General features: G+C 41.0%; 1 protein-coding gene across 2 annotated transcripts in view; it reads left to right on the top strand.

Moving 5' to 3' along the window:
• The window catches only part of LOC147025929 (plakophilin-2-like), a 75204-nt gene that overhangs the window by 49587 nt on the left and 8 nt on the right, over positions 1 to 25609 (top strand). For both annotated transcript variants that reach the window (XM_085880840.1, XM_085880839.1), the window contains exons 12-13: positions 20519 to 20603; positions 24425 to 25609. The exon at positions 24425 to 25609 is cut by the window's right edge and continues 8 nt beyond it. In XM_085880840.1, the coding sequence (XP_085736966.1) occupies positions 20519 to 20603; positions 24425 to 24529 (190 nt within the window). In that variant the 3' untranslated portion in view covers positions 24530 to 25609. The remainder of the gene's footprint in view (positions 1 to 20518; positions 20604 to 24424) is intronic.

Genomic DNA, 25609 nt, shown 5'->3' on the forward strand with positions numbered 1-25609 from the left:
CAGAAGGGTGATTGTTATCTTGGTACAGAAGTGGGATTGTTGTCTTGGTGCAGAAGGGGGATTGTAATGTTGGCACAGAAGGGGGATTGTAATCTTTGTGCAGAAGTGGGATTGTTATCTTGGTGCAGAAGGATGATTGTTATCTTCGTGCAGAAGGATGATTGTTATCTGTGTGCAGAAGGGGGATTGTTATCTGTGTGCAGAAGGGGGATTGTTATCTGTGTGCAGAAGGGGGATTGTTATCTGTGTGCAGAAGTGGGATTGTTATCTGTGTGCAGAAGGGGGATTGTTATCTTGGTGCAGAAGGGGGATTGTTATCTTGGTGCAGAAGGGGGATTGTGATCTTGGTGCAGAAGGGTGATTGTTATCGTGGAACAGAAGGATGATTGTGATCATGTGGAAGCATGATTGTTATGATATAGAAGGGTGATTGTTTTCATGATATAGAAGGGTGATTGTTATCATGATATCGAAGGGTGATTGTTATCTTGGTGCAGAAGGGGGATCATTATCTTTGTGAAGAAGGGTGATTGTTATCTTGGTGCAGAAGGGTGATTGTTATCATGGAACAGAAGGATGATTGTTATCATGTAGAAGGATGATTGTTATCATGATATAGAAGGGTGATTATCATGATATAGAAGGGTGATTGTTATCGTGGAACAGAAGGATGATTGTTATCATGATATCGAAGGGTGATTGTTATCTTTGTGCAGAAGGGTGATTGTTATCTTGGTACTGAAGTATGATTGTTATCTTGGTACAGAAGAGTGATTGTTATTATGATGGAGAAGGATGATTGTTATGTTGGTACAGAAGTGGGATTGTTATGTTGGTGCAGAAGGGTGATTGTAATGTTGGTGCAGAAGGGGGATTATGTTGGCACAGTCGGGGGATTGTAATCTTTGTGCAGAAGGGGGATTGTTATCTTGGTGCAGAATGGGGATTCTTATCTTAGTGTAGAAGTGGGATTGTTATCTTGGTACAGAAGGGGGATTGTTATCTTGGTTCAGAATGGGGATTCTTATCTTGGTGCAGAACGGGGATTGTTATCTTGGTACAGAAGGGGGATTGTTATCTTGGTGCAGAATGGGGATTCTTATCTTGGTGCAGAAGGGGGATTGTTATCTTGGTGCATCAGGGTGATTGTTGTCTTGGTACAGAAGGGGCATTGTTATCTTGGTTCAGAAGGGTGATTGTTATCTTGGTACAGAAGGGTGATTGTTATCTTGGTACAGAAGGGTGATTGTTGTCTTGGTGCAGAAGGGGGATTGTTTTCTTGGTACAGAAGAGTGATTTTTATCGTGGAACAGAAGGGTGATTGTAATCGTGGAACAGAAGGGTGATTGTTATCTTGGTGGAGAAGGGGATTGTTATCTTGCTACAGAAGGGGGATTGTTATCTTGGTGCAGAAGGGTGATTGTTATCTTGGTGCAGAAGGGTGATTGTTATCTTGGTGCAGAAGGGTGATTGTTATCTTGGTGCAGAAGGGGGATTGTTATCGTGGAACAGAAGGGTGATTGTTTTCTTGGTGCAGAAGGGTGATTGTTATCTTGGTGCAGAAGGGTGATTGTTATCTTGGTGCCGAAGGATGATTGTCATCGTGATAAAGAAGGGTGATTGTTATCTTGGTGCAGAAGAGTGATTGTTATCGTGCAACAGAAGGATTACTGTTATCTTGGTACAGAAGGGTGATTCTTATGTTGGTACAGAAGAGTGATTGTTGTCATGGAACAGAAGGATTATTGTTATCTTGGTACTGAAGGGTGATTGCTATCTTGATATGGAAGGGGGACTGTTATCTTGGTGCAGAAGGGGGATTGTGATCTTGGTGCAGAAGGGGGATTGTTATGTTGGTGCAGAAGGGTGATTGTTGTCTTGATACAGAAGCGTGATTGTTATCTTGGTACAGAAGCATGATTGTTATCTTGGTACAGAAGGTTGATTGTTTTCGTGGAACAGAAGGATGACTTTTATCATGATACAGAAGGGTGTTGTTATCTTGGTGCAGAAGGGTGATTGATATCTTGGTACAGAAGGGTGATTGTTATCTAGGTACAGAAGGGTGATTGTTATCGCAGAACAGAAGGATGATTGTTATCATGATTTAGAAGGTTGATTGTTATTTTTGAACAGGATGATTGTTATCATGATATAGAAGGATGATTGTTATGTTGGAACAGAAGGATGATTGTTATCATGATAAAGAAGGATGATTGTAATGTTGTTGCAGAAGGGTGATTGTAATCGTGGAACAGAAGGATTATTGTTATCATGATTTAGAAGGATGATTGTTATGCTGGAACAGAAGGATGATTGTTATCATGATATAGAAGGATGATTGTTATCATGGTACAGCAGGGGGATTGTTATCTTGGTGCAGAAGGGTGATTGTTATCCTGGTACTGAAGGGGGATTGTTGTCTTGAACAGAAGGATTATTGTTATCTTGGTTCTGAAGGATAATTGTGATCTTGGTACAGAAGGATGATTGTTGTCTTGGTGCAGAATGGTCATAGTTATCTTAGTGCGGAAGGATGATTGTTATCATGTTATAGAAGAGTGATTGTTATTGTGGAACAGAAGGATGATTGTTATGATATAGAAGGGTGATTGTCATTTTGGTGCAGAATGGTCATTGTTATCTTGGTTCAGAAGGATGATTGTTATGTTGGTGCTGAAGGGGGATTGTTATGTTGGTACAGAAGCGGGATTGTTATCTTGGTGCAGAAGGATGATTGTAATGTTGGTGCAGAAGGGGGATTGTTATCTTGGGACAGAAGGGGGGTTGTTATCTTGGTACAGAAGGGGGATTGTTATCTTGGTGTAGAAGGATGATTGTAATGTTGGTACAGAAGGGGGATTGTTATCTTGGTACAGAAGGGGAATTGTTATCTTGGTACAGAAGGGGGATTGTTATCTGAGTACAGAAGGGGGATTCTTATGTTCGAACAGAAGGGTGATTGTTATCTTGGTACAGTCGGGTGATTGTTTTCTTGGTGCCGAAGGGTGATTGTTATCTTGGCACAGAAGGGGGATTGTTTTCTTGGTGCCGAAGGGTGATTGTTATCGTGGAACAGAAGAATGATTGTTATCATGATGTAGAAGGATGATTGTTATCATAATGTATTAGGATGATTGTTATCTTGGTGCAGAAGGGTGATTGTTATCTTGGTGCAGAACTGTGATTATCGTGGAACAGAAGGATAATTGTGATCTTGGTGCAGAAGGGTGATTCTTATCTTGGTACAGAAGGATTGTTGTTATCTTGATATGGAAGGGTGATTGTTATCTTGGTACGGAAGGGTGATTGTTATCTTGGTACAGAAGGGGGATTGTTATCTTGGTGCAGAAGGGGGATTGTTATCTTGTGCAGAAGGGGGATTGTTATCTTGGTGCAGAAGGGGGATTGTTATCTTGGTGCAGAAGGGGGATTGTTATCTTGGTGCAGAAGGGGGATTGTTATCTTGGTGCAGAAGGGGGATTGTTATCTTGGTGCAGAAGGGGGATTGTTATCTTGGTGCAGAAGGGGGATTGTTATCTTGGTGCAGAAGGGGGATTGTTATCTTGGTGCAGAAGGGGGATTGTTATCTTGGTGCAGAAGGGGGATTGTTATCTTGGTGCAGAAGGGGGATTGTTATCTTAGCACAGAAGAGTGATTGTTATCGTGGAACAGAAGGATGATTCTTATCATGAAATAGAAGGTGATTGTTATCTTGGAACAGAAGGATGATTGTTATGAAAGAGAAGGGTGATTGTTATCTCGGTGCAGAAGGGTGATTGTTATCTTGGTACAGAAGGGTGATTGTTATCTTGGTACAGAAGGGGGATTGTTATCTTGGTACAGAAGGGGGATTGTTATCTTTGTGCAGAAGGGGGATTGTTATCTTGGTGCAGAAGGCGGATTGTTATCTTTGTGCAGAAGGGGGATTGTTATCTTGGTGCAGAAGGGTGATTGTTATCTTGGTACAGAAGGGTGATTGTTATCTTGGTACAGAAGGGTGATTGTTATCTTGGTACAGAAGGGGGATTGTTATCTTGGGACAGAAGGGGGGTTGTTATCTTGGTACAGAAGGGGGATTGTTATCTTGGTGCAGAAGTGTGATTGTTATCTTGGTGCAGAAGGGTGATTGTTATCTTGGTGCAGAAGGGTGATTGTTATCTTGGTGCAGAAGGGTGATTGTTATCTTGGTGCAGAAGGGTGATTGTTATCATGGTACTGAAGTGTGATTGTTATCTTGTAACAGAAGGATTATTTTTTGTCTTTGTACTGAAGGATAATTGTTATCTTGGTGCAGAAGGGTGATTGTTATCTTGGTGCCGAATGGTCATTGTTATCTTGGTGCGGAAGGATGATTGTTATCTTGGTGCAGAAGGATGATTGTTATCTTGGTGCCGAATGGTCATTGTTATCTTGGTGCGGAAGGATGATTGTTATCTTGGTGCAGAAGGATGATTGTTATCTTGGTGCCGAATGGTCATTGTTATCTTGGTGCAGAAGGGTGATTGTTATCTTGGTGCCGAAGGGTGATTGTTATCGTGGAATGGAAGGATGATTGTCATCGTGATCGAGAAGGGTGATTGTTATCTTGGTGCAGAAGGGTGATTGTTATCGTGGAACAGAAGGATAATTGTTATCTTGGAACTGAAGGATGATTGTTATCTTGGTACAGAAGAGTGATTGTTATCGTGCAACAGAAGGATTACTGTTATCTTGGTACTGAAGGATGATTGTTATCTTGGTGCAGAAGGGGGATTGTTATCTTGGTGCAGAAGGGGGATTGTTATCTTTGTGCAGAAGGGTGATTGTTATCTTGGTGCAGAAGGAGGATTCTTATCTTGGTACAGAAGGGGGATTGTTATCTTGGTGCAGAAGGGGGATTGTTATCTTGGTGCAGAAGGGGGATTGTTATCTTGGTACAGAAGGGTGATTGTTATCGTGGAACAGAAGGGTGATTGTTATCTTGGTGCAGAAGGGTGATTGTTATCATGATGTAGAAGGATGATTGTTATCATTATGTAGAAGAATGATTGTTATGTTGGTACAGAAGGGGGATTGTTATCTTGGTACAGAAGGGTGATTGTTATCTTGCTGCAGAAGGGTGATTGTTATCTTGGTGCAGAACGGTGATTGTTATCGTGGAACAGAAGGATGATTGTTATCGTGATATAGAAGGGTGGTTGTTATCTTGGTGCAGAAGGGTGATTGTTATGTTGGTGCAGAAGGGTGATTGTTATGTTGGTGCAGAAGGGTGATTGTTAGCATGGAACAGAAGGATTATTGTTATCTTGGTACTGAAGGATGATTGTTATCTTGGTACAGAAGAGTGATTGTAATTATGATGTGGAAGGATGATTGTTATGTTGGTACAGAAGGGTGATTGTTATCTTGGTGCAGAAGGGTGCTTGTTATCTTGGAACAGAAGGGGGATTGTTATCATGGTACTGAAGGGTGATTGGTATCCAGCAACAGAAGGATTATTGTTGTCTTGGTACAAAAGGGTGATTGTTATCATGGTACAGAAGGATGATTGTGATCTTGGTGGAGAAGGGGATTGTTATCTTGGTGCAGAAGGGTGATTGTTATCTTGGTGCAGAAGGGTGATTGTTATCGTGGAACAGAAGGATCATTGTTATCATGATGTAGAAGGATGATTGTTATCATGATGTAGAAGGGTGATTGTTATCGTGGAATAGAAGGGTGATTGTTTTCTTGGTGCAGAAGGGTGATTGTTATCGTGGAACAGAAGGATCATTGTTATCATGATGTAGAAGGATGATTGTTATCATGATGTAGAAGGGTGATTGTTATCGTGGAATAGAAGGATGATTGTTATCGTGATAGAGAAGGGTGATTGTTATCTTGGTGCAGAATGATAATTGTTATCTTGGGACTGAAGGATGATTGTGATCTTGGTACAGAAGAGTGATTGTTATCGTGGAATAGAAGGATGATTGTTATCGTGATAGAGAAGGGTGATTGTAAATCGTGGAACAGAAGGATAATTGTTATCTTGGGACTAAAGGATGATTGTGATCTTGGTACAGAAGAGTGATTGTTATCGTGCAACAGGATTACTGTTATCTTGGTTCAGAAGGGGGATTGTTATCTTTGTGCAGAAGTGTGATTGTTATCTTGGTACAGAAGGGTGATTGTTATCATGAAACAGAAGGATGATTGTTATCGTGGAACAGAAGGGTGATTGTTATCTTGGAGCAGAAGGGTGATTGTTATCATGATGTAGAAGGATGATTATAAATCATGATGTAGAAGGATGATTGTTATGTTGGTACAGAAGGGGGATTGTTATCTTGGTACAGAAGGGTGATTGTTATCTTGGTGCAGAAGGGTGATTGTTATCATGATGTAGAAGGATGATTATAAATCATGATGTAGAAGGATGATTGTTATGTTTGTACACAAGGGGGATTGTTATCTTGTTGCAGAAGGGTGATTGTTATCTTGGTGCAGAAGGGTGATTGTTATCGTGATATAGAAGGGTGGTTGTTATCTTGGTGCAGAAGGGTGATTGTGATCTTGGTGCAGAAGGGTGATTGTTATCGTGGAACAGAAGGGGATTGTTATCTTGTTGCAGAAGTGTGATTGTTATCTTGTTGCAGAAGTGGGATTGTTATCGTGAAACAGAAGGATGATTGTTATCGTGGAACAGAAGGGTGATTGTTATCTTGGTGCAGAGGGGTGATTGTTATCATGATGTAGAAGGATGATTGTTATCATGATGTAGAAGAATGATTGTTTTGTTGGTACAGATGGGGGATTGTAATCTTGGTACAGAAGGGTGATTGTTATCTTGGTGCAGAAGGGTGATTGTTATCTTGGTGCAGAACGATGATTGTTATCGTGGAACAGAAGGATGATTGTTATCGTGATATAGAAGGGTGATTGTTAGCATGGAACAGAAGGATTATTGTTGTCTTGGTACTGAAGGATGATTGTTATCTTGGTGCAGAAGAGTGATTGTTATCTTGGTGCAGAAGGGTGATTGTTATCTTGGTGCAGAAGGGTGATTGTTATCTTGTGCAGAAGGGTGATTGTTATCTTGGTGCAGAAGGGTGATTGTTATCATGGAACAGAAGGATTATTGTTATCTTTGTACAGAAGGATAATTGTTATGTTGGTACAGAAGGGTGATTGTTATGTTGGTACAGAAGGGTGATTGTTATGTTGGTACAGAAGGGGGATTATCTTGGTACAGAAGGGGATTGTTACGTTGGTACAGAAGGGGATTGTTACGTTGGTACAGAAGGGGATTGTTACGTTGGTACAGAAGGGGATTGTTACGTTGGTACAGAAGGGGATTGTTATGTTGGTACAGAATTGTGATTGTTATGTTGGGACAGAAGGGTGATTGTTATGTTGGTACAGAAGGGGGATTGTTATGTTGGTACAGAAGGGGGATTGTTATGTTGGTGCAGAAGGGGGATTGTAATGTTGGCACAGAAGGGGGATTGTAATCTGTGTGCAGAAGTGGGATTGTTATCTTGGTGCAGAAGGATGATTGTTATCGTGAAACAGAAGGATGATTGTTATCGTGGAACAGAAGGGGATTGTTATCTTGTTGCAGAAGTGTGATTGTTATCTTGTTGCAGAAGTGGGATTGTTATCGTGAAACAGAAGGATGATTGTTATCGTGGAACAGAAGGGTGATTGCTATCTTGGTGCAGAGGGGTGATTGTTATCATGATGTAGAAGGATGATTGTTATCATGATGTAGAAGAATGATTGTTTTGTTGGTACAGATGGGGGATTGTTATCTTGGTACAGAAGGGTGATTGTTATCTTGGTGCAGAAGGGTGATTGTTATCTTGGTGCAGAAGGGTGATTGTTATCTTGGTGCAGAACGATGATTGTTATCGTGGAACAGAAGGATGATTGTTATCGTGATATAGAAGGGTGATTGTTGTCTTGGTACTGAAGGATGATTGTTATCTTGGTGCAGAAGAGTGATTGTTATCTTGGTGCAGAAGGGTGATTGTTATCTTGGTGCAGAAGGGTGATTGTTATCTTGGTGCAGAAGGGTGATTGTTATCTTGGTGCAGAAGGGTGATTGTTATCATGGAACAGAAGGATTATTGTTATCATGGTACTGAAGGATGATTGTTATCTTTGTACAGAAGGATAATTGTTATGTTGGTACAGAAGGGTGATTGTTATGTTGGTACAGAAGGGTGATTGTTATGTTGGTACAGAAGGGGGATTATCTTGGTACAGAAGGGGATTGTTACGTTGGTCCAGAAGGGGATTGTTACGTTGGTACAGTAGGGGATTGTTACGTTGGTACAGAAGGGGATTGTTATGTTGGTACAGAAGGGGATTGTTATGTTGGTACAGAATTGTGATTGTTATGTTGGGACAGAAGGGTGATTGTTATGTTGGTACAGAAGGGGGATTGTTATGTTGGTGCAGAAGGGGGATTGTAATGTTGGCACAGAAGGGGGATTGTAATCTTTGTGCAGAAGGGGGATTGTTATCTTGGTGCAGAAGGGGGATTGTGATCTTGGTGCAGAAGGGTGATTGTTATCGTGGAACAGAAGGATGATTGTGATCATGTGGAAGCATGATTGTTATGATATAGAAGGGTGATTGTTTTCATGATATAGAAGGGTGATTGTTATCATGATATCGAAGGTGATTGTTATCTTGGTGCAGAAGGGGGATCATTATCTTTGTGAAGAAGGGTGATTGTTATCTTGGTGCAGAAGGGTGATTGTTATCATGGAACAGAAGGATGATTGTGATCGTGTAGAAGGATGATTGTTATCATGATTTTGAAGGGTGATTGTTATCATGGAACAGAAGGGTGTTTGTTATCTTGGTGCAGAAGGGTGATTGTTATCATGGAACAGAAGGATGATTGTTATCATGTAGAAGGATGATTGTTATGATATAGAAGGGTGATTGTTATCATGATATAGAAGGGTGATTGTTATCGTGGAACAGAAGGATGATTGTTATCATGATATCGAAGGGTGATTGTTATCTTTGTGCAGAAGGGTGATTGTTATCATGGAACAGAAAGATTATTGTTATCTTGGTACTGAAGTATGATTGTTATCTTGGTACAGAAGAGTGATTGTTGTTATGATGGAGAAGGATGATTGTTATGTTGGTACAGAAGTGGGATTGTTATGTTGGTGCAGAAGGGTGATTGTAATGTTGGTGCAGAAGGGGGATTATGTTGGCACAGTCGGGGGATTGTAATCTTTGTGCAGAAGGGGGATTGTTATCTTGGTGCAGAGGGAAGATTGTTATCATGATATTGAAGAGTGATTGTTATCTTGGTATCGAAGGGTGATTGTTATCATGGTGCAGAAGGGTGATTGTTATGTTGGTACAGAAGGGGGATTGTTATATTGGTGCAGAAGGGTGATTGTTATCTTGATGCAGAAGGATGATTTTTATCTTGGTGCAGAAGGAAGATTGTTTTCATGATATTGAAGTGATTGTTATCTTGGTATCGAAGGATGATTGTTATCATGGTGCAGAAGGGTGATTGTTATCATGGTGCAGAAGGGGGGATTGTTATCTTGGAACAGAAGGGGGATTGTTATGTTGGTACAGAAGGGTGATTGTTCTGTTGGTACAGAAGGGGGATTGTTATGTTGGTACAGAAGGGGGATTGTTATCTTCGAACAGAAGGGTGATTGTTCTGTTGGTACAGAAGGGGGATTGTTATGTTGGTACAGAAGGGGGATTGTTATGTTGGTACAGAAGGGGGATTGTTATGTTGGAACAGAAGGGTGATTGTTATGTTGGTACAGAAGGGTGATTGTTATGTTGGTACAGAAGGTTGATTGTTTTCGTGGAACAGAAGGATGATTGTTATGTTGGTACAGAAGTGTGATTGTTGTCTTGATATAGAAGGGTGATTGTTATCTTGGTACAGAAGCATGATTGTTATCATGGTACTGAAGGATGATTGTTATCTTGGTGGAGAAGGGGATTGTTATCTTGGTACAGAAGGGGGATTGTTATCTTGGTACAGAAGGGGGATTGTTATATTGGTGCAGAAGGGTGATTGTTCTGTTGGTACAGAAGGGGGATTGTTATGTTGGTACAGAAGGGGGATTGTTATCTTGGAACAGAAGGGTGATTGTTCTGTTGGTACAGAAGGGGGATTGTTATGTTGGTACAGAAGGGGGATTGTTATCTTGGAACAGAAGGGTGATTGTTATGTTGGTACAGAAGGGTGATTGTTATGTTGGTACAGAAGGGTGATTGTTATGTTGGTACAGAAGGTTGATTGTTATCATGATGTCGAAGGATGATTGTTATGTTGGTACAGAAGGGTGATTGTTGTCTTGATATAGAAGGGTGATTGTTATCTTGGTACAGAAGCATGATTGTTATCTTGGTACAGAAGGGTGATTGTTATGTTGGTACAGGTTGATTGTTTTCGTGGAACAGAAGGATGATTTTTATCATGATATAGAAGGGTGTTGTTATCTTGGTACAGAAGGGTGATTGTTATCTTGGTACAGAAGGGTGATTGTTATCGCAGAAAAGAAGGATGATTGCTGTCATGATATCGAAGGGTGATTGTTATCGTGAAACAGAAGGGTGATTGTTATCGTGGAACAGAAGGATGATTGTTATGATATAGAAGGGTGATTGTTATCTTGGTGCAGAAGGGTGATTGTTGTCTTTGAACAGAAGGATTATTGTTATCTTGGTTCTGAAGGATAATTGTTATCTTGGTACAGAAGGATGATTGTTATCATGGTGCAGAAGGGTGATTGTTATCATGGTGCAGAAGGGGGATTGTTATCTTGGTACAGAAGGATGATTGTTATCTTGGTGCAGAATGGTCAAAGTTATCTTAGTGCGGAAGGATGATTGTTATCATGCTATAGAAGAGTGATTGTTATCGTGGGACAGAAGGATGATTGTTCTGATATAGAAGGGTGATTGTCATTTTGGTGCAGAATGGTCATTGTTATCGTGGTTCAGAAGGCGGATTGTTATCTTGGTACAGAAGGGTGATTGTTATGTTGGAATAGAAGGGGGATTGTTATGTTGGTACAGAAGGGGGATTGTTATGTTGGTACAGAAGGCGGATTGTTATGTTGGTACAGAAGGGGGATTGTTATGTTGGTACAGAAGGGGGATTGTTATGTTGGTACAGAAGGGTGATTGTTTTGTTGGTACAGAAGGGGGATTGTTATCTTGGAACAGAAGGATGATTTTTATGTTGGTACAGAAGGGGGATTGTTTTGTTGGTACAGAAGGGGGATTGTTATGTTGGAATAGAAGGGGGATTGTTATGTTGGTACAGAAGGCGGATTGTTATGTTGGTACAGAAGGGGGATTGTTATGTTGGTACAGAAGGCGGATTGTTATGTTGGTACAGAAGGGGGATTGTTATGTTGGTACAGAAGGGGGATTGTTTTGTTGGTACAGAAGGGGGATTGTTATCTTGGAACAGAAGGGTGATTGTTATCTTGGAACAGAAGGGGGATTGTTATCTTGGAACAGAAGGGTGATTGTTATCTTGGAACAGAAGGGTGATTGTTATGTTGGTACAGAAGGGTGATTGTGATTTTGGTACAGAAGGATGATTGTTATGTTGTTACAGAAGGGTGATTGTTATGTTGATGCAGAAGGGTGATTGTGATTTTGGTACAGAAGGATGATTGTTATCATGCAAAAGAAGTGATTTTTCTTCATGATATAGAAGGGGGATTGTTATGTTGGTACAGAAGGGGGATTGTTATGTTGGTACAGAAGGGGGATTGTTATGTTGGTACAGAAGGGGGATTGTTATCTTGGTACAGAAGGGGGATTGTTATGTTGGTGCAGAACGGGGATTGTTATCTTGATGCAGAAGGATGATTTTTATCTTGGTGCAGAAGGAAGATTGTTATCATGATATTGAAGAGTGATTGTTATCTTGGTATCGAAGGATGATTGTTATCATGGTGCAGAAGGGTGATTGTTATCATGGTGCAGAAGGGTGATTGTTATCATGGTGCAGAAGGGGGATTGTTATCTTGGTACAGAAGGATGATTGTTATCTTGGTGCAGAATGGTCATAGTTATCTTAGTGCGGAAGGATGATTGTTATCATGCTATAGAAGAGTGATTGTTATCGTGGAACAGAAGGATGATTGTTATGATATAGAAGGGTGATTGTCATTTTGGTGCAGAATGGTCATTGTTATCTTGGTTCAGAAGGATGATTGTTATGTTGGTGCAGAAGGGGGATTGTTATGTGAGTACAGAAGGGGGATTGTTATGTTGGTACAGAAGGGGGATTGTTATCTTGGAACAGAAGGGTGATTGTTATATTGGTGCAGAAGGGGGATTGTTATCTTGGTACAGAAGGATGATTTTTATCTTGGTACAGAAGGATGATTGTTATGTTTGAACAGAAGGGTCATTGTTATCTTGGTGCAGAAGGATGATTGTGATTTTGGTACAGAAGGATGATTGTTATCATGCAAAAGAAGTGATTTTTCTTCATGATATAGAAGGGTGATTATTATCTTGGTACAGAAGGGGGATTGTTATGTTGGTACAGAAGGGGGATTGTTATGTTGGTACAGAAGGGGGATTGTTATGTTGGTACAGAAGGGGGATTGTTATGTTGGTACAGAAGGGGGATTGTTATGTTGGTACAGAAGGGGGATTGTTATGTTGGTACAGAAGGGGGATTGTTATGTTGGTACAGAAGGAGGATTGTTATGTTGGTACAGAAGGGTGATTGTCATCTTGGAACAGAAGGGTGATTGTTATCTTGGTACAGAAGGGTGATTGTTATGTTGGTACAGAAGGGGGATTGTTATGTTGGTACAGAAGGGGGATTGTTATGTTGGTACAGAAGGGTGATTGTTATGTTGGTACAGAAGGGTGATTGTTATGTTGGTACAGAAGGGTGATTGTGATTTTGGTACAGAAGGATGATTGTTATCATGCAAAAGAAGTGATTTTTCTTCATGATATAGAAGGGTGATTATTATGTTGGTACAGAAGGGGGATTGTTATGTTGGTACAGAAGGGGGATTGTTATTATTGGTGCAGAAGGGGGATTGTTATGTTGGTACAGAAGGGGGATTGTTATTATTGGTGCAGAAGGGGGATTGTTATGTTGGTACAGAAGGGTGATTATTATGTTAGTACAGAAGGGGGATTGTTATGTTGGTACAGAAGGGGGATTGTTATTATTGGTGCAGAAGGGGGATTGTTATGTTGGTACAGAAGGGTGATTGTTATGTTGGTACAGAAGGGTGATTGTTATGTTGGTACAGAAGGGGGATTGTTATGTTGGTACAGAAGGGTGATTGTTATCTTGATGCAGAAGGATGATTTTTATCTTGGTGCAGAAGGAAGATTGTTATCATGATATTGAAGAGTGATTGTTATCTTGGTATCGAAGGATGATTGTTATCATGGTGCAGAAGGGTGATTGTTATCATGGAACAGAAGGGGGATTGTTATGTTGGTACAGAAGGGGGATTGTTTTTTTGGTGCAGAAGGGTGATTGTTATCTTGATGCAGAAGGATGATTTTTATCTTGGTGCAGAAGGAAGATTGTTTTCATGATATTGAAGTGATTGTTATCTTGGTATCGAAGGATGATTGTTATCATGGTGCAGAAGGGTGATTGTTATCATGGTGCAGAAGGGGGGATTGTTGTCTTGGAACAGAAGGGTGATTGTTCTGTTGGTACAGAAGGGTGATTGTTCTGTTGGTACAGAAGGGTGATTGTTATGTTGGTACAGAAGGGGGATTGTTATCTTCGAACAGAAGGGTGATTGTTCTGTTGGTACAGAAGGGGGATTGTTATGTTGGTACAGAAGGGGGATTGTTATGTTGGTACAGAAGGGGGATTGTTATGTTGGAACAGAAGGGTGATTGTTATGTTGGTACAGAAGTGTGATTGTTGTCTTGATATAGAAGGGTGATTGTTATCTTGGTACAGAAGCATGATTGTTATCATGGTACTGAAGGATGATTGTTATCTTGGTGGAGAAGGGGATTGTTATCTTGGTACAGAAGGGGGATTGTTATCTTGGTACAGAAGGGGGATTGTTATATTGGTGCAGAAGGGTGATTGTTCTGTTGGTACAGAAGGGGGATTGTTATGTTGGTACAGAAGGGGGATTGTTATCTTGGAACAGAAGGGTGATTGTTCTGTTGGTACAGAAGGGGGATTGTTATGTTGGTACAGAAGGGGGATTGTTATCTTGGAAAAGAAGGGTGATTGTTATGTTGGTACAGAAGGGTGATTGTTATGTTGGTACAGAAGGTTGATTGTTTTCGTGGAACAGAAGGGGGATTGTTATATTGGTGCAGAAGGATGATTGTTATCATGATGTCGAAGGATGATTGTTATGTTGGTACAGAAGGGTGATTGTTGTCTTGATATAGAAGGGTGATTGTTATCTTGGTACAGAAGCATGATTGTTATCTTGGTACAGAAGGGTGATTGTTATGTTGGTACAGGTTGATTGTTTTCGTGGAACAGAAGGATGATTTTTATCATGATACAGAAGGGTGTTGTTATCTTGGTACAGAAGGGTGATTGTTATCTTGGTACAGAAGGGTGATTGTTATCGCAGAAAAGAAGGATGATTGCTGTCATGATATCGAAGGGTGATTGTTATCGTGAAACAGAAGGGTGATTGTTATCGTGGAACAGAAGGATTATTGTTATGATTTAGAAGGATGATTGTTATGCTGGAACAGAAGGATGATTGTTATCATGATATGGAAGGATGATTGTTACGTTGGTGCAGAAGGGGGATTGTTATCTTGGTACAGAAGGATGATTGTTATCTTGGTGCAGAATGGTCATAGTTATCTTAGTGCGGAAGGATGATTGTTATCATGCTATAGAAGAGTGATTGTTATCGTGGAACAGAAGGATGATTGTTGTGATATAGAAGGGTGATTGTTATCTTGGTGCAGAAGGGTGATTGTTGTCTTGGAACAGAAGGATTATTGTTATCTTGGTTCTGAAGGATAATTGTTATCTTGGTACAGAAGGATGATTGTTATCATGGTGCAGAAGGGTGATTGTTATAATGGTGCAGAAGGGGGATTATCTTGGTACAGAAGGATGATTGTTATCTTGGTGCAGAATGGTCAAAGTTATCTTAGTGCGGAAGGATGATTGTTATCATGCTATAGAAGAGTGATTGTTATCGTGGAACAGAAGGATGATTGTTCTGATATAGAAGGGTGATTGTCATTTTGGTGCAGAATGGTCATTGTTATCTTGGTTCAGAAGGCGGATTGTTATCTTGGTACAGAAGGGTGATTGTTATGTTGGAATAGAAGGGGGATTGTTATGTTGGTACAGAAGGGGGATTGTTATGTTGGTACAGAAGGGGGATTGTTATGTTGGTACAGAAGGGGGATTGTTATGTTGGTACAGAAGGGGGATTGTTTTGTTGGTACAGAAGGGGGATTGTTATCTTGGAACAGAAGGATGATTTTTATGTTGGTACAGAAGGGGGATTGTTTTGTTGGTACAGAAGGGGGATTGTTATCTTGGAACAGAAGGATGATTGTTATGTTGGTACAGAAGGGGGATTGTTATGTTGGTGCAGAAGGAGGATTGTTATCTTGGAACAGAAGGGTGATTGTTATCTTGGAACAGAAGGGGGATTGTTTTGTTGGTACAGAAGGGGGATTGCTATGTTGGTGCAGAAGGGGGATTGCTATGTTGGTGCAGAAGGGGGATTGCTATGTTGGTACAGAAGGGGGATTGTTATCTTGGTACAGAAGGATGATTGTTATCTTGGTGCAGAATGGTCAAAGTTATCTTAGTGCGGAAGGATGATTGTTATCATGCTATAGAAGAGTGATTGTTATCGTGGAACAGAAGGATGATTGTTCTGATATAGAAGGGTGATTGTCATTTTGGTGCAGAATGGTCATTGTTATCTTGGTTCAGAAGGCGGATTGTTATCTTGGTACAGAAGGGTGATTGTTATGTTCGAATAGAAGGGGGATTGTTATGTTCGAATAGAAGGGTGATTGTTATGTTGGTACAGAAGGGTGATTGTTATGTTGGTACAGAAGGGTGATTTTTATGTTGGTACAGAAGTGGGATTGTTATCTTGGTACAGAAGGATGATTGTTATGTTGGTGCAGAAGGAGGATTGTTATGTTGGTGCAGAAGGGTGATTGTTATCTTGGAACAGAAGGATGATTTTTATGTTGGTACAGAAGGGGGATTGTTTTGTTGGTACAGAAGGGGGATTGTTATCTTGGAACAGAAGGGTGATTGTGATTTTGGTACAGAAGGATGATTGTTATCATGCAAAAGAAGTGATTTTTCTTCATGATATAGAAGGGTGATTATTATCTTGGTACAGAAGGGGGATTGTTTTGTTGGTACAGAAGGGTGATTGTGATTTTGGTACAGAAGGATGATTGTTATCATGCAAAAGAAGTGATTTTTCTTCATGATATAGAAGGGGGATTGTTATCTTGGTACAGAAGGGGGATTGCTTTGTTGGTACAGAAGGGGGATTGTTATCTTGGTACAGAAGGGGGATTGCTATGTTGGTGCAGAAGGGGGATTGCTATGTTGGTACAGAAGGGGGATTGTTATCTTGGTACAGAAGGGGGATTGTTATGTTGGTGCAGAAGGGGGATTGTTATCTTGGAACAGAAGGGTGATTGTTATGTTGGTACAGAAGGGTGATTGTTATCTTGGAACAGAAGGGTGATTGTTATGTTGGTACAGAAGGGTGATTGTTATCTTGGAACAGAAGGGTGATTGTTATGTTGGTACAGAAGGGTGATTGTTTTGTTGGTACAGAAGGGTGATTGTGATTTTGGTACAGAAGGATGATTGTTTTGTTGGTACAGAAGGGTGATTGTGATTTTGGTACAGAAGGATGATTGTTTTGTTGGTACAGAAGGGTGATTGTTATGTTGGTACAGAAGGGGGATTGCTATGTTGGTACAGAAGGGGGATTGTTATCTTGGTACAGAAGGGGGATTGTTATCTTGGTACAGAAGGGGGATTGTTATGTTGGTACAGAAGGGGGATTGTTATATTGGTGCAGAAGGGGGATTGTTATCTTGGTACAGAAGGGGGATTGTTATCTTGGTACAGAAGGAGGATTGTTATGTTGGTACAGAAGGGTGATTGTTATGTTGGTACAGAAGGGTGATTGTTATGTTGGAACAGAAGGGTGATTGTTATGTTGGAACAGAAGGGTGATTGTTATGTTGGAACAGAAGGGTGATTGTTATCTTGGAACAGAAGGAGGATTGTTATGTTGGTACAGAAGGGTGATTGTTATGTTGGTACAGAAGGGTGATTGTTATGTTGGTACAGAAGGGTGATTGTTATGTTGGTACAGAAGGGTGATTGTGATTTTGGTTCAGAAGGATGATTGTTATGTTGTTACAGAAGGGTGATTGTGATTTTGGTACAGAAGGATGATTGTTATCATGCAAAAGAAGTGATTTTTCTTCATGATATAGAAGGGTGATTATTATCTTGGTACAGAAGGGGGATTGTTATGTTGGTACAGAAGGGGGATTGTTATCTTGGTACAGAAGGGGGATTGTTATGTTGGTACAGAAGGAGGATTGTTATGTTGGTACAGAAGGGTGATTGTTATCTTGGAACAGAAGGGTGATTGTTATCTTGGTACAGAAGGGGGATTGTTATGTTGGTACAGAAGGGGGATTGTTATGTTGGTACAGAAGGGTGATTGTTATGTTGGTACAGAAGGGTGATTGTTATGTTGGTACAGAAGGGTGATTGTTATGTTGGTACAGAAGGGTGATTGTTATGTTGGTACAGAAGGGTGATTGTGATTTTGGTACAGAAGGATGATTGTTATCATGCAAAAGAAGTGATTTTTCTTCATGATATAGAAGGGTGATTATTATGTTGGTACAGAAGGGGGATTGTTATGTTGGTACAGAAGGGGGATTGTTATATTGGTGCAGAAGGGGGATTGTTATGTTGGTACAGAAGGGTGATTGTTATGTTGGTACAGAAGGGGATTGTTATGTTGGTACAGAAGGGGGATTGTTATATTGGTGCAGAAGGGGGATTGTTATCTTGGTACAGAAGGGGGATTGTTATGTTGGTGCAGAACGGGGATTGTTATCTTGATGCAGAAGGATGATTTTTATCTTGGTGCAGAAGGAAGATTGTTATCATGATATTGAAGAGTGATTGTTATCTTGGTGTCGAAGGATGATTGCTCCCATGATATTGAAGAGTGATTGTTATCTTAGTACAGATGGTTGATTGTTATCTTGATATAGAAGAATGATTGTAATAATGATATAGAAGATTGACTGTTATCTTGGAACAGGATGATTGTAATCATGATATTGAAGTGATTGTTATGATAGAGAAGAGTGATTGTTATCTTGATACAGAAGGATGATTGTTTTCATGATATTGAAGAGTGATTGTTATTTTGGTACAGGATGATCATCATCATGATGGGTCATTCCATGTTAAATCATCAAAGAATCTGCCGTCATCTCTCAGATTTTTGTGTTACACTTTGGGAACCAATTGGGACCCATAAAAAACGGCAAGAACTCAAATATTTTTGCTGACAGCCTCTTAATTAGTGAGATACAGACTAACGAACTTTGGACTAATTAGCACGACGTCGCGAATTCAAATGGCCATATCTCTAAAAGTATAACACCTAGAGAGCTGGTTTTGGTGTCATTTTAAAGGTATTTTCATGCCCTATGAATTTGTCTGGGCAACATTTTCGTACCTCCAACCACAAAAAAGTTATCACAAAATATAAACTTCAATCGTGAATCCCCAAAAAATGTATCCTTCAAATTTCCTCAATTTCATCCCAGAGGTACATTGTCATGACAAGAAGCTTCCACATAAGTTTTGTGATGGGCACTCCAATAGTTTCTGAAATATGAGCAATAATGTACATGTACGTATGGCATATAGAAATGTATCTCACTAATTAAGAGGCTGTCAGCAAAAATATTTGAGTTCTTGCCGTTTTTTATGGGTCCCAATTGGTTCCCAAAGTGTAACACAAAAATCTGAGAGATGACGGCAGATTCTTTGATGATTTAACATGGAATGACCCATCATGATGATGATCATCCTGTACCAAAATAACAATCACTCTTCAATATCATGAAAACAATCATCCTTCTGTATCAAGATAACAATCACTCTTCTCTATCATAACAATCACTTCAATATCATGATTACAATCATCCTGTTCCAAGATAACAGTCAATCTTCTATATCATTATTACAATCATTCTTCTATATCAAGATAACAATCAACCATCTGTACTAAGATAACAATCACTCTTCACGTATGTACGTTCTGTACGTATGTACGTTCGAAAATCAGCATTTGTAATGTATTATACAATCATTCTAACCTAGTATAGCCATGACAGCGAACACAGGGAACAACCATCAATTGCTTTGAAGTATCATATACTTTCATTTTCAACTGGGCCTGAGGGGAAGACACAAGTGCTGCTGTTGCTGCATTGAAGAGGAAATTGAAAGCCTAAGTCAGGTTAGTGAACACTGTGGACTTGAACTCACTTATTGATTGTATAATACATTACAAATGCTGATTTTCGAACCTATATGCCATACGTACATGTACATTATTGCTCATATCTCAGAAACTATTGGAGTGCCCATCACAAAATTTATGTGGAAGCTTCTTGACATCATTAGGTACCTCTGGGATGAATTTGAGGAAATCTGAAGGATACATTTTTTTGGGGGATTCATGATTGAAGTTTATATTTTGTGATAACTTTTTTGTGGTTGGAGGTAGGAAAATGTTGCCCAGACAAATTCATAGGGCATGAAAATAGCTTTAAAATGACACCAAAACCAGCTCTCTCGGTGTTATACTTTGAGAGATATGGCCATTTGAATTCGCGACGTCATGCTAATTAGTCCAAAGTTCGTTAGTCTGTATCTCACTAATTAAGAGGCTGTTAGCAAAAATATTTGAGTTCTTGCCGTTTTTCATGGGTCCCAATTGGTTCCCAAAGTTTTACAAAAATCTGAGAGATGACGGCAGATTCTTTGATGATTTGACATGGAATGACCCTGATACAGAAGGGAGATTGTTATCTTTGGTACAGAAGGGGGATTGCTGTCATGATACAGAATTGGGATTGTTATATTGGTATAGATGGGTGAACGTTGTGTTGGTGTGGAAGGGTGATTGTAATTGGTCCGTGAAAAACCTGGCCAGCCAGTTCCTGAAAGACTTGGGTGGGAAATGTTCTCCAGGCGACATCACAAGAATATGGGAATAATTGTCTGTTAAAGTAGGAGGTTCCATGCAAACAAGGATGGACAAGAGGTTCAAGGAAGAGCCTTCTGTTTGTGTTTCTACATGTACAAAAAGGCAATTGTTGAGATATAACATAGCATGTAGATGGCTCCTGTCACATATTGCACGTACATGGTTTTTATTAATAATGATCAACCCTCACCATAACATACTGACTGTTTTTTTTTTTTAATCTATCTTCTCTTTAGTAACTGCCCCAAAACATCAGAGGCTGCTTCCTTTCTGCTTCAGCATTTGTGGGGCATAAAGGACCTGCGCAAGATGTATAAAGCGGTAAGCACAAACTGCATTGAACTCGAGTCAATAAGAGAGAACTTTTGCAGCATCTGGTCGCGAACCTGCATCCATTGCTCTCTCCAGGCCAGGTTCGCACAAGTTGACACTTGTAAGGAAAGAGAAAATCCACGAGTCGCATCATAATTATCTGTCTGATTGCTTGCACGCATGCCTTCGGTTCAACAATTCCACAAAGCCATTGTTTCTTTGCCCCCTTTTAAAGTCTAGTCAGTCGTAAGGAGTTAAACACCCTTAAGCGCAGCATGGTGTAATGAGATTTGGTGATTAATTCTGCATTAGCTTACCTAATGGCTTCCTCAACATTACCTGGGAGGAGTGTTTGAAGAAAGTCAAATGGTTGCGCATGGATGAGGGGACAGGTGGTGGGGTCTTGATCGATTCAAGAATGTTTACAAATGCAAAGAAATGATCACACAAAGTTATCTCCCTTGATTATTAAATTCTCATCACCAACATTTGATGGCACGGCCTTTCGTGGTGAAATCCCAATGATGAACTTTTGTGGCCGTGGGGTCAACTTTCTTACAACAAACACCAACAACGCCCGAGGAAATGGTCCCACGTTGTGACTGTTCAAACGGGATGGAAGAAAGAAGGTGATTGATAAAGAAAATGAGAACGGCTAAATGTTAAATGTTAAAAATGTTAAAAATGTTAAAAAATGTTAAAATTGTCAATGTTAAAAAAAAAAAAAAAATTCAATACATAGTCGAGGCTACTGGAAGGGCGAGGATACCGGGCAGACCAGGACACAACACAACAAAGGGAACAGCATGAGAAAGGGGGAATGCCAACAGCAGGGTGGTGGGAGAAGGTAGATGGAGACAGACAAACAAGGGATGCAGGTAACGATTACGGTTAGCGGAGAATGCGAGTTGTGGATGAGATGGATACATAAGCAAAATTTTGGGAAGGGGGGGGTGGCTTAACGGGTGCAGAAAAATCGTGCCTTTGAATGGGGGACGATTTGAGATGGAAGTGAACAGCTGACTTGAAGGCCGGGAGAGAAAAACGAGATCGAAGAGTATGGAAGGTGGTTCCACATGTGGGATGAAAGGAATAAATGAGTGGAGGTGAGCAGTGGTTCTGGATTTTGGCAGTTTCACTAGGAGGGGGTTGCTGGTGGATGACATGCATCATGCATGGTCTGACTTTAAAAAAGAAAAGTATTTATTAATGTTTTACTTAACTTGGGGGGGGGGGGTGCACAGCACAGAGACTGCAGAGGGTGCAAGACCAGAAATGAGGTGGAAGAAGACAGACAGACCACCGACCTGTTGGTGATGGTGAAGTGATGGGCCCATAGACTCGGCTTCGTCGCGAAAGATTCCAAAATGTTGTGGTTTCCAGTTTTGTATCCCACTGACAGGCCAGATGGGCCTGTGTTGGAGTGGTGACCCGTCCAGGATTGTGCCCAATAGCTAAGGAGACTGCTGAGGCACCACCAACGCTCTGCACAGTCTGGTCCCGATGGATGGATGATAGGCCAGAGCTGCTGACCTGAAGCAAAATCAAATCGGCTTGTTCTCTTCATCTAACCAACTCATCCACCAAGTTTTGTCATAATCCAACGACAACTTTTTGAGATATCGTGTTTTACATCCGTTTGTGGCCCCATTTCTCAAGGATGAAGAATCGTTCAAAAAAAAAAAAAAAAAAGCCTCACAACGGGATCCACAATCGATCTTCACCAAAATCGAATCAATTCGTCCTCGTCACACACCCAACCTGTCCACCAAATTTCATCTCAATCCATCAATAACTTTTTGAGATATTGTGCTCACTGACAGGCAGACAGACAAACAGCGGTCAAAACACAACTGTCATCCACAGTGACGGAAGTAATGGAAAGCTCCTTTTGAGACTTGTTAAAACCTCTGATTAACAAGTTAATACGACAAGGTTGGTACTCGACATTGTTGTCATTCCGCATTGTTGTCATTCGGTTTTGAAATCGATTTCAGCATTCTTCAAAAGGACGTGTTCCATCTGTGTTGAAACCTGCATCCTTTCACTTCGCCCGTGTTGTTTTACTCATACCCCAGGAACCTTGAGAGTAAATGTCTCTTTTGGAGATCTACATGATTTTTCTTGTCCTGAATGAGAAGGCACATCCCTCATATTACGGGTAACGAGTACACATCTTCTGTTACGTGACAACTACCTTTCTTGCCGTGCTGAGGTTCAAACCTTTTGTACCGAAACAGTCGATTTTCAGGAGAGGTGGTAAAGCGTTCTGTAAATGTGGAGCAGTGTTTCGTCGTGGTATTTCCTCGTTAAGCTATGACGTTACACATCGATTATTTGAACCTCATTTCCCTTGGTTCATGTGCTTTCATCATCCTTTGGTGTCGTAGCAAACGCATCGCAGGCTGGAGGACCGCCAGGTAGGATCATGGTGGAATGCGGTTCAGTGGAGCACAGCAACGTGAAGGTGGAATTCGCAAAAGTGATTTATGGAGACAAACAAGACCTGAGAAGGAATGATGGTGAAAAGAAAACGGGTTGAGGTTTGAATGCGAGTTAAGGGTGTAAATAGGGACGCACGGGTGAAGGATGGTTGAAAAGATAACCGAGGTATTTGAGATGAATTGCCCAGTCAGCATTTCAGATTGTTATCCTTGTTTTTTTAAAAAAAAAAAATCTGTTGCTATTGACGATGTGAGGAGTTTCTTTGCCTCGGGAGGGTTCTTGAAGTTGAGCACCAGACCCTATGAGGAATAAAGGTGCCACTGTAGCGTAGCCTGGCGTACCGCCACAGGTTGCTAGCCGTCATCGTTCGCTCCATTGTCTGTTTCGAAGGGCTGGGGATCCAAGGGGCATCGACGCGTCAACGTTTCTAAATGTCTCGGTAACGATGGAAACGGTCTATGTGCTGGACCTCTTATCGCTCGTCCTTCAGCTCACCTCCCTGACCCCACGTGTCGAGCTTCACTTATCGACGCCATTCGTGTTTATCGCTTGAACTCTTGGGGTCGAGGGTGAAAATTTAATGTTTCTCCATTGTTCAGGGTGGTTATGCTCGATGTCGGCAAACGAAGCATTTTGGCATTTTCAGAAGGCTGTGTTGGTGTCTCCAGGGGCGTTGACATAGTTATTCACTGAGGAAATTGTTTTGTGCTCGACAAGAAAGGAAATTCTTTCTTGCCAATGCTGGGTTCTGATCCATACTTGCCAAAAGCCATGGTACTGTGTGCTGTGCCTTGATACGGAGAATATCACTCACTAGCTCGCTCGCTCGCTCGCTCGCTCGCTCTCACAGGTTACGTTGGACAAAAATGTAAATTATTCTCCAATTTGGCGATTGTACGGACATGCCGTTTGTAGGGAAGCAAACATCTTCGCTTGTGTGGATTGTGAAACAGCATGTTGTGGATTTGGGCTCTGGGGGGCAAATGTCAACAAGAATGATTCCAATGATAACATTGATTTCGAAGGCCTGAACTGAATGTGTTCGTGATAGAGAAAATGGGGCATTTGAATTAGGTATGCGGTGGTGATTGGGACGGAATGTTGGTTGGAGGCTGATAAGGGGGGGAGGGGTTGGGGGGAGTGTTTCTTAGAGGCTGAGGAACCCAGGAGTGGAATAAAGGTAAGGGGGGTTGGTGTTAGGGTGGTGGCACATTCAAAAAGAAAATCGAAGAGCAAAATGAGGATAGGGGACTGTGGGAGTAAGAAAATGAAGGGTTAGCAGGGGAAGGGGCACAGTAAGAGTGGGGAGGGGGTAGTTGTGGTCGTGCCGGTGCACCGTTTTTGCATGTAATCTAACAAATGCTCCTTTCCCATGTTCCCTGCAGAAGGGTTACCGCAAAGAGGATTTTGTGAACAGTTTCACAAAGCAAGTGGTAAGTAGGGCTTCACAAGTGGATGGCCGCTACGAAGACGGTACTCTCCGTCCTTGAGGGGAGGACGGGCAGCGCTGGTCGAGTAATCGGTGGAGAATGGATGGTATTGGTTAATTGGTATTACACGACAAGTTAATACACGGCAATCGGTGGAGGTTAAAATTGGTATTTTATTAAGGTGGGCAGGGCAGGTGACAGAAAGTTTTGTAAATGTCATGAAATGAGGAGATTGGCAAGTGAGAGTCACAGCGGTAGTGAATGGTAGAGTATTTTCCTGATTTTTTTAAGCTTGCAGATCTAGTCAAGCATCGCGTCGTTCAGTTTTAGTATGAAAGCAAGCGTTGCCTTTTTAGAGGATAACGAAAAAGAAGTACAATCTAAAGAAGACTTTATTTTGCAAGTAGAGCAACACTGTTAATCGGCTAAACTGATTGTTGTTGTTGTTGTTGTTGCTCTTATTCTTTGGCTTCATTGCTTTAAAAGATTTGTGTGCCCATTTTGTTGGCCCGAGGAATGATGGCCCTCGTCGTCCCCTTGGTGACTTCCGGGATGTTACTGCGGCTTGCGTCTCCCAACACAGGCCTCGCTTTGTGCGACTTTTGTTTAAATTGCCATCACGGATGCCTATGAGGAATAACATCCTAAGGAGTTCTAAAAGGTTATACACGTATCGGGAAAAAAAAAAACAGCGACCTTGCCATTGATTATAATATTTCTACTTAAAACGAGTTGTTGCTGCCTTGTTGTCTTGGTTGTGGTGATTTAAAAAGTTTATCTGGTTTTCTTTTACAAGTTTGTCGGTTGCATTTTGATTAGCAAGTAGCACTTTTACTCTGTTCCCCCATGATGGACACCCGCTGAGTGCTGCCATCACGCTGCACTCAGCGGGTGAAAATGCCTCCATCATTTTTTCCTGACATTTTCCCTGACTTTCCCAAAACTTAGAAAAACTAATCCAGGTTCTGAAGGGCTAAACATGCTTCGAGGATTTGCAAATATTTGCTACTGAGAGGGTTGTGCCATTTTGCGCCACTGAGCTCAAACCGACGAGGAGAGTTGTTGAGCCGTGGCCGCATGAGCTTATTCGCTTGGGCTGTTATGGAATGCTTGAACATCTACAAATAAACTTCACATTGT

The sequence above is a fragment of the Eptatretus burgeri genome, chromosome 5, assembly GCF_056783735.1.
Source record: "Eptatretus burgeri isolate ZD-2024b chromosome 5, Ebu_testis_v1, whole genome shotgun sequence".
Taxonomy (NCBI): Eukaryota; Metazoa; Chordata; class Myxini; order Myxiniformes; family Myxinidae; genus Eptatretus; species Eptatretus burgeri.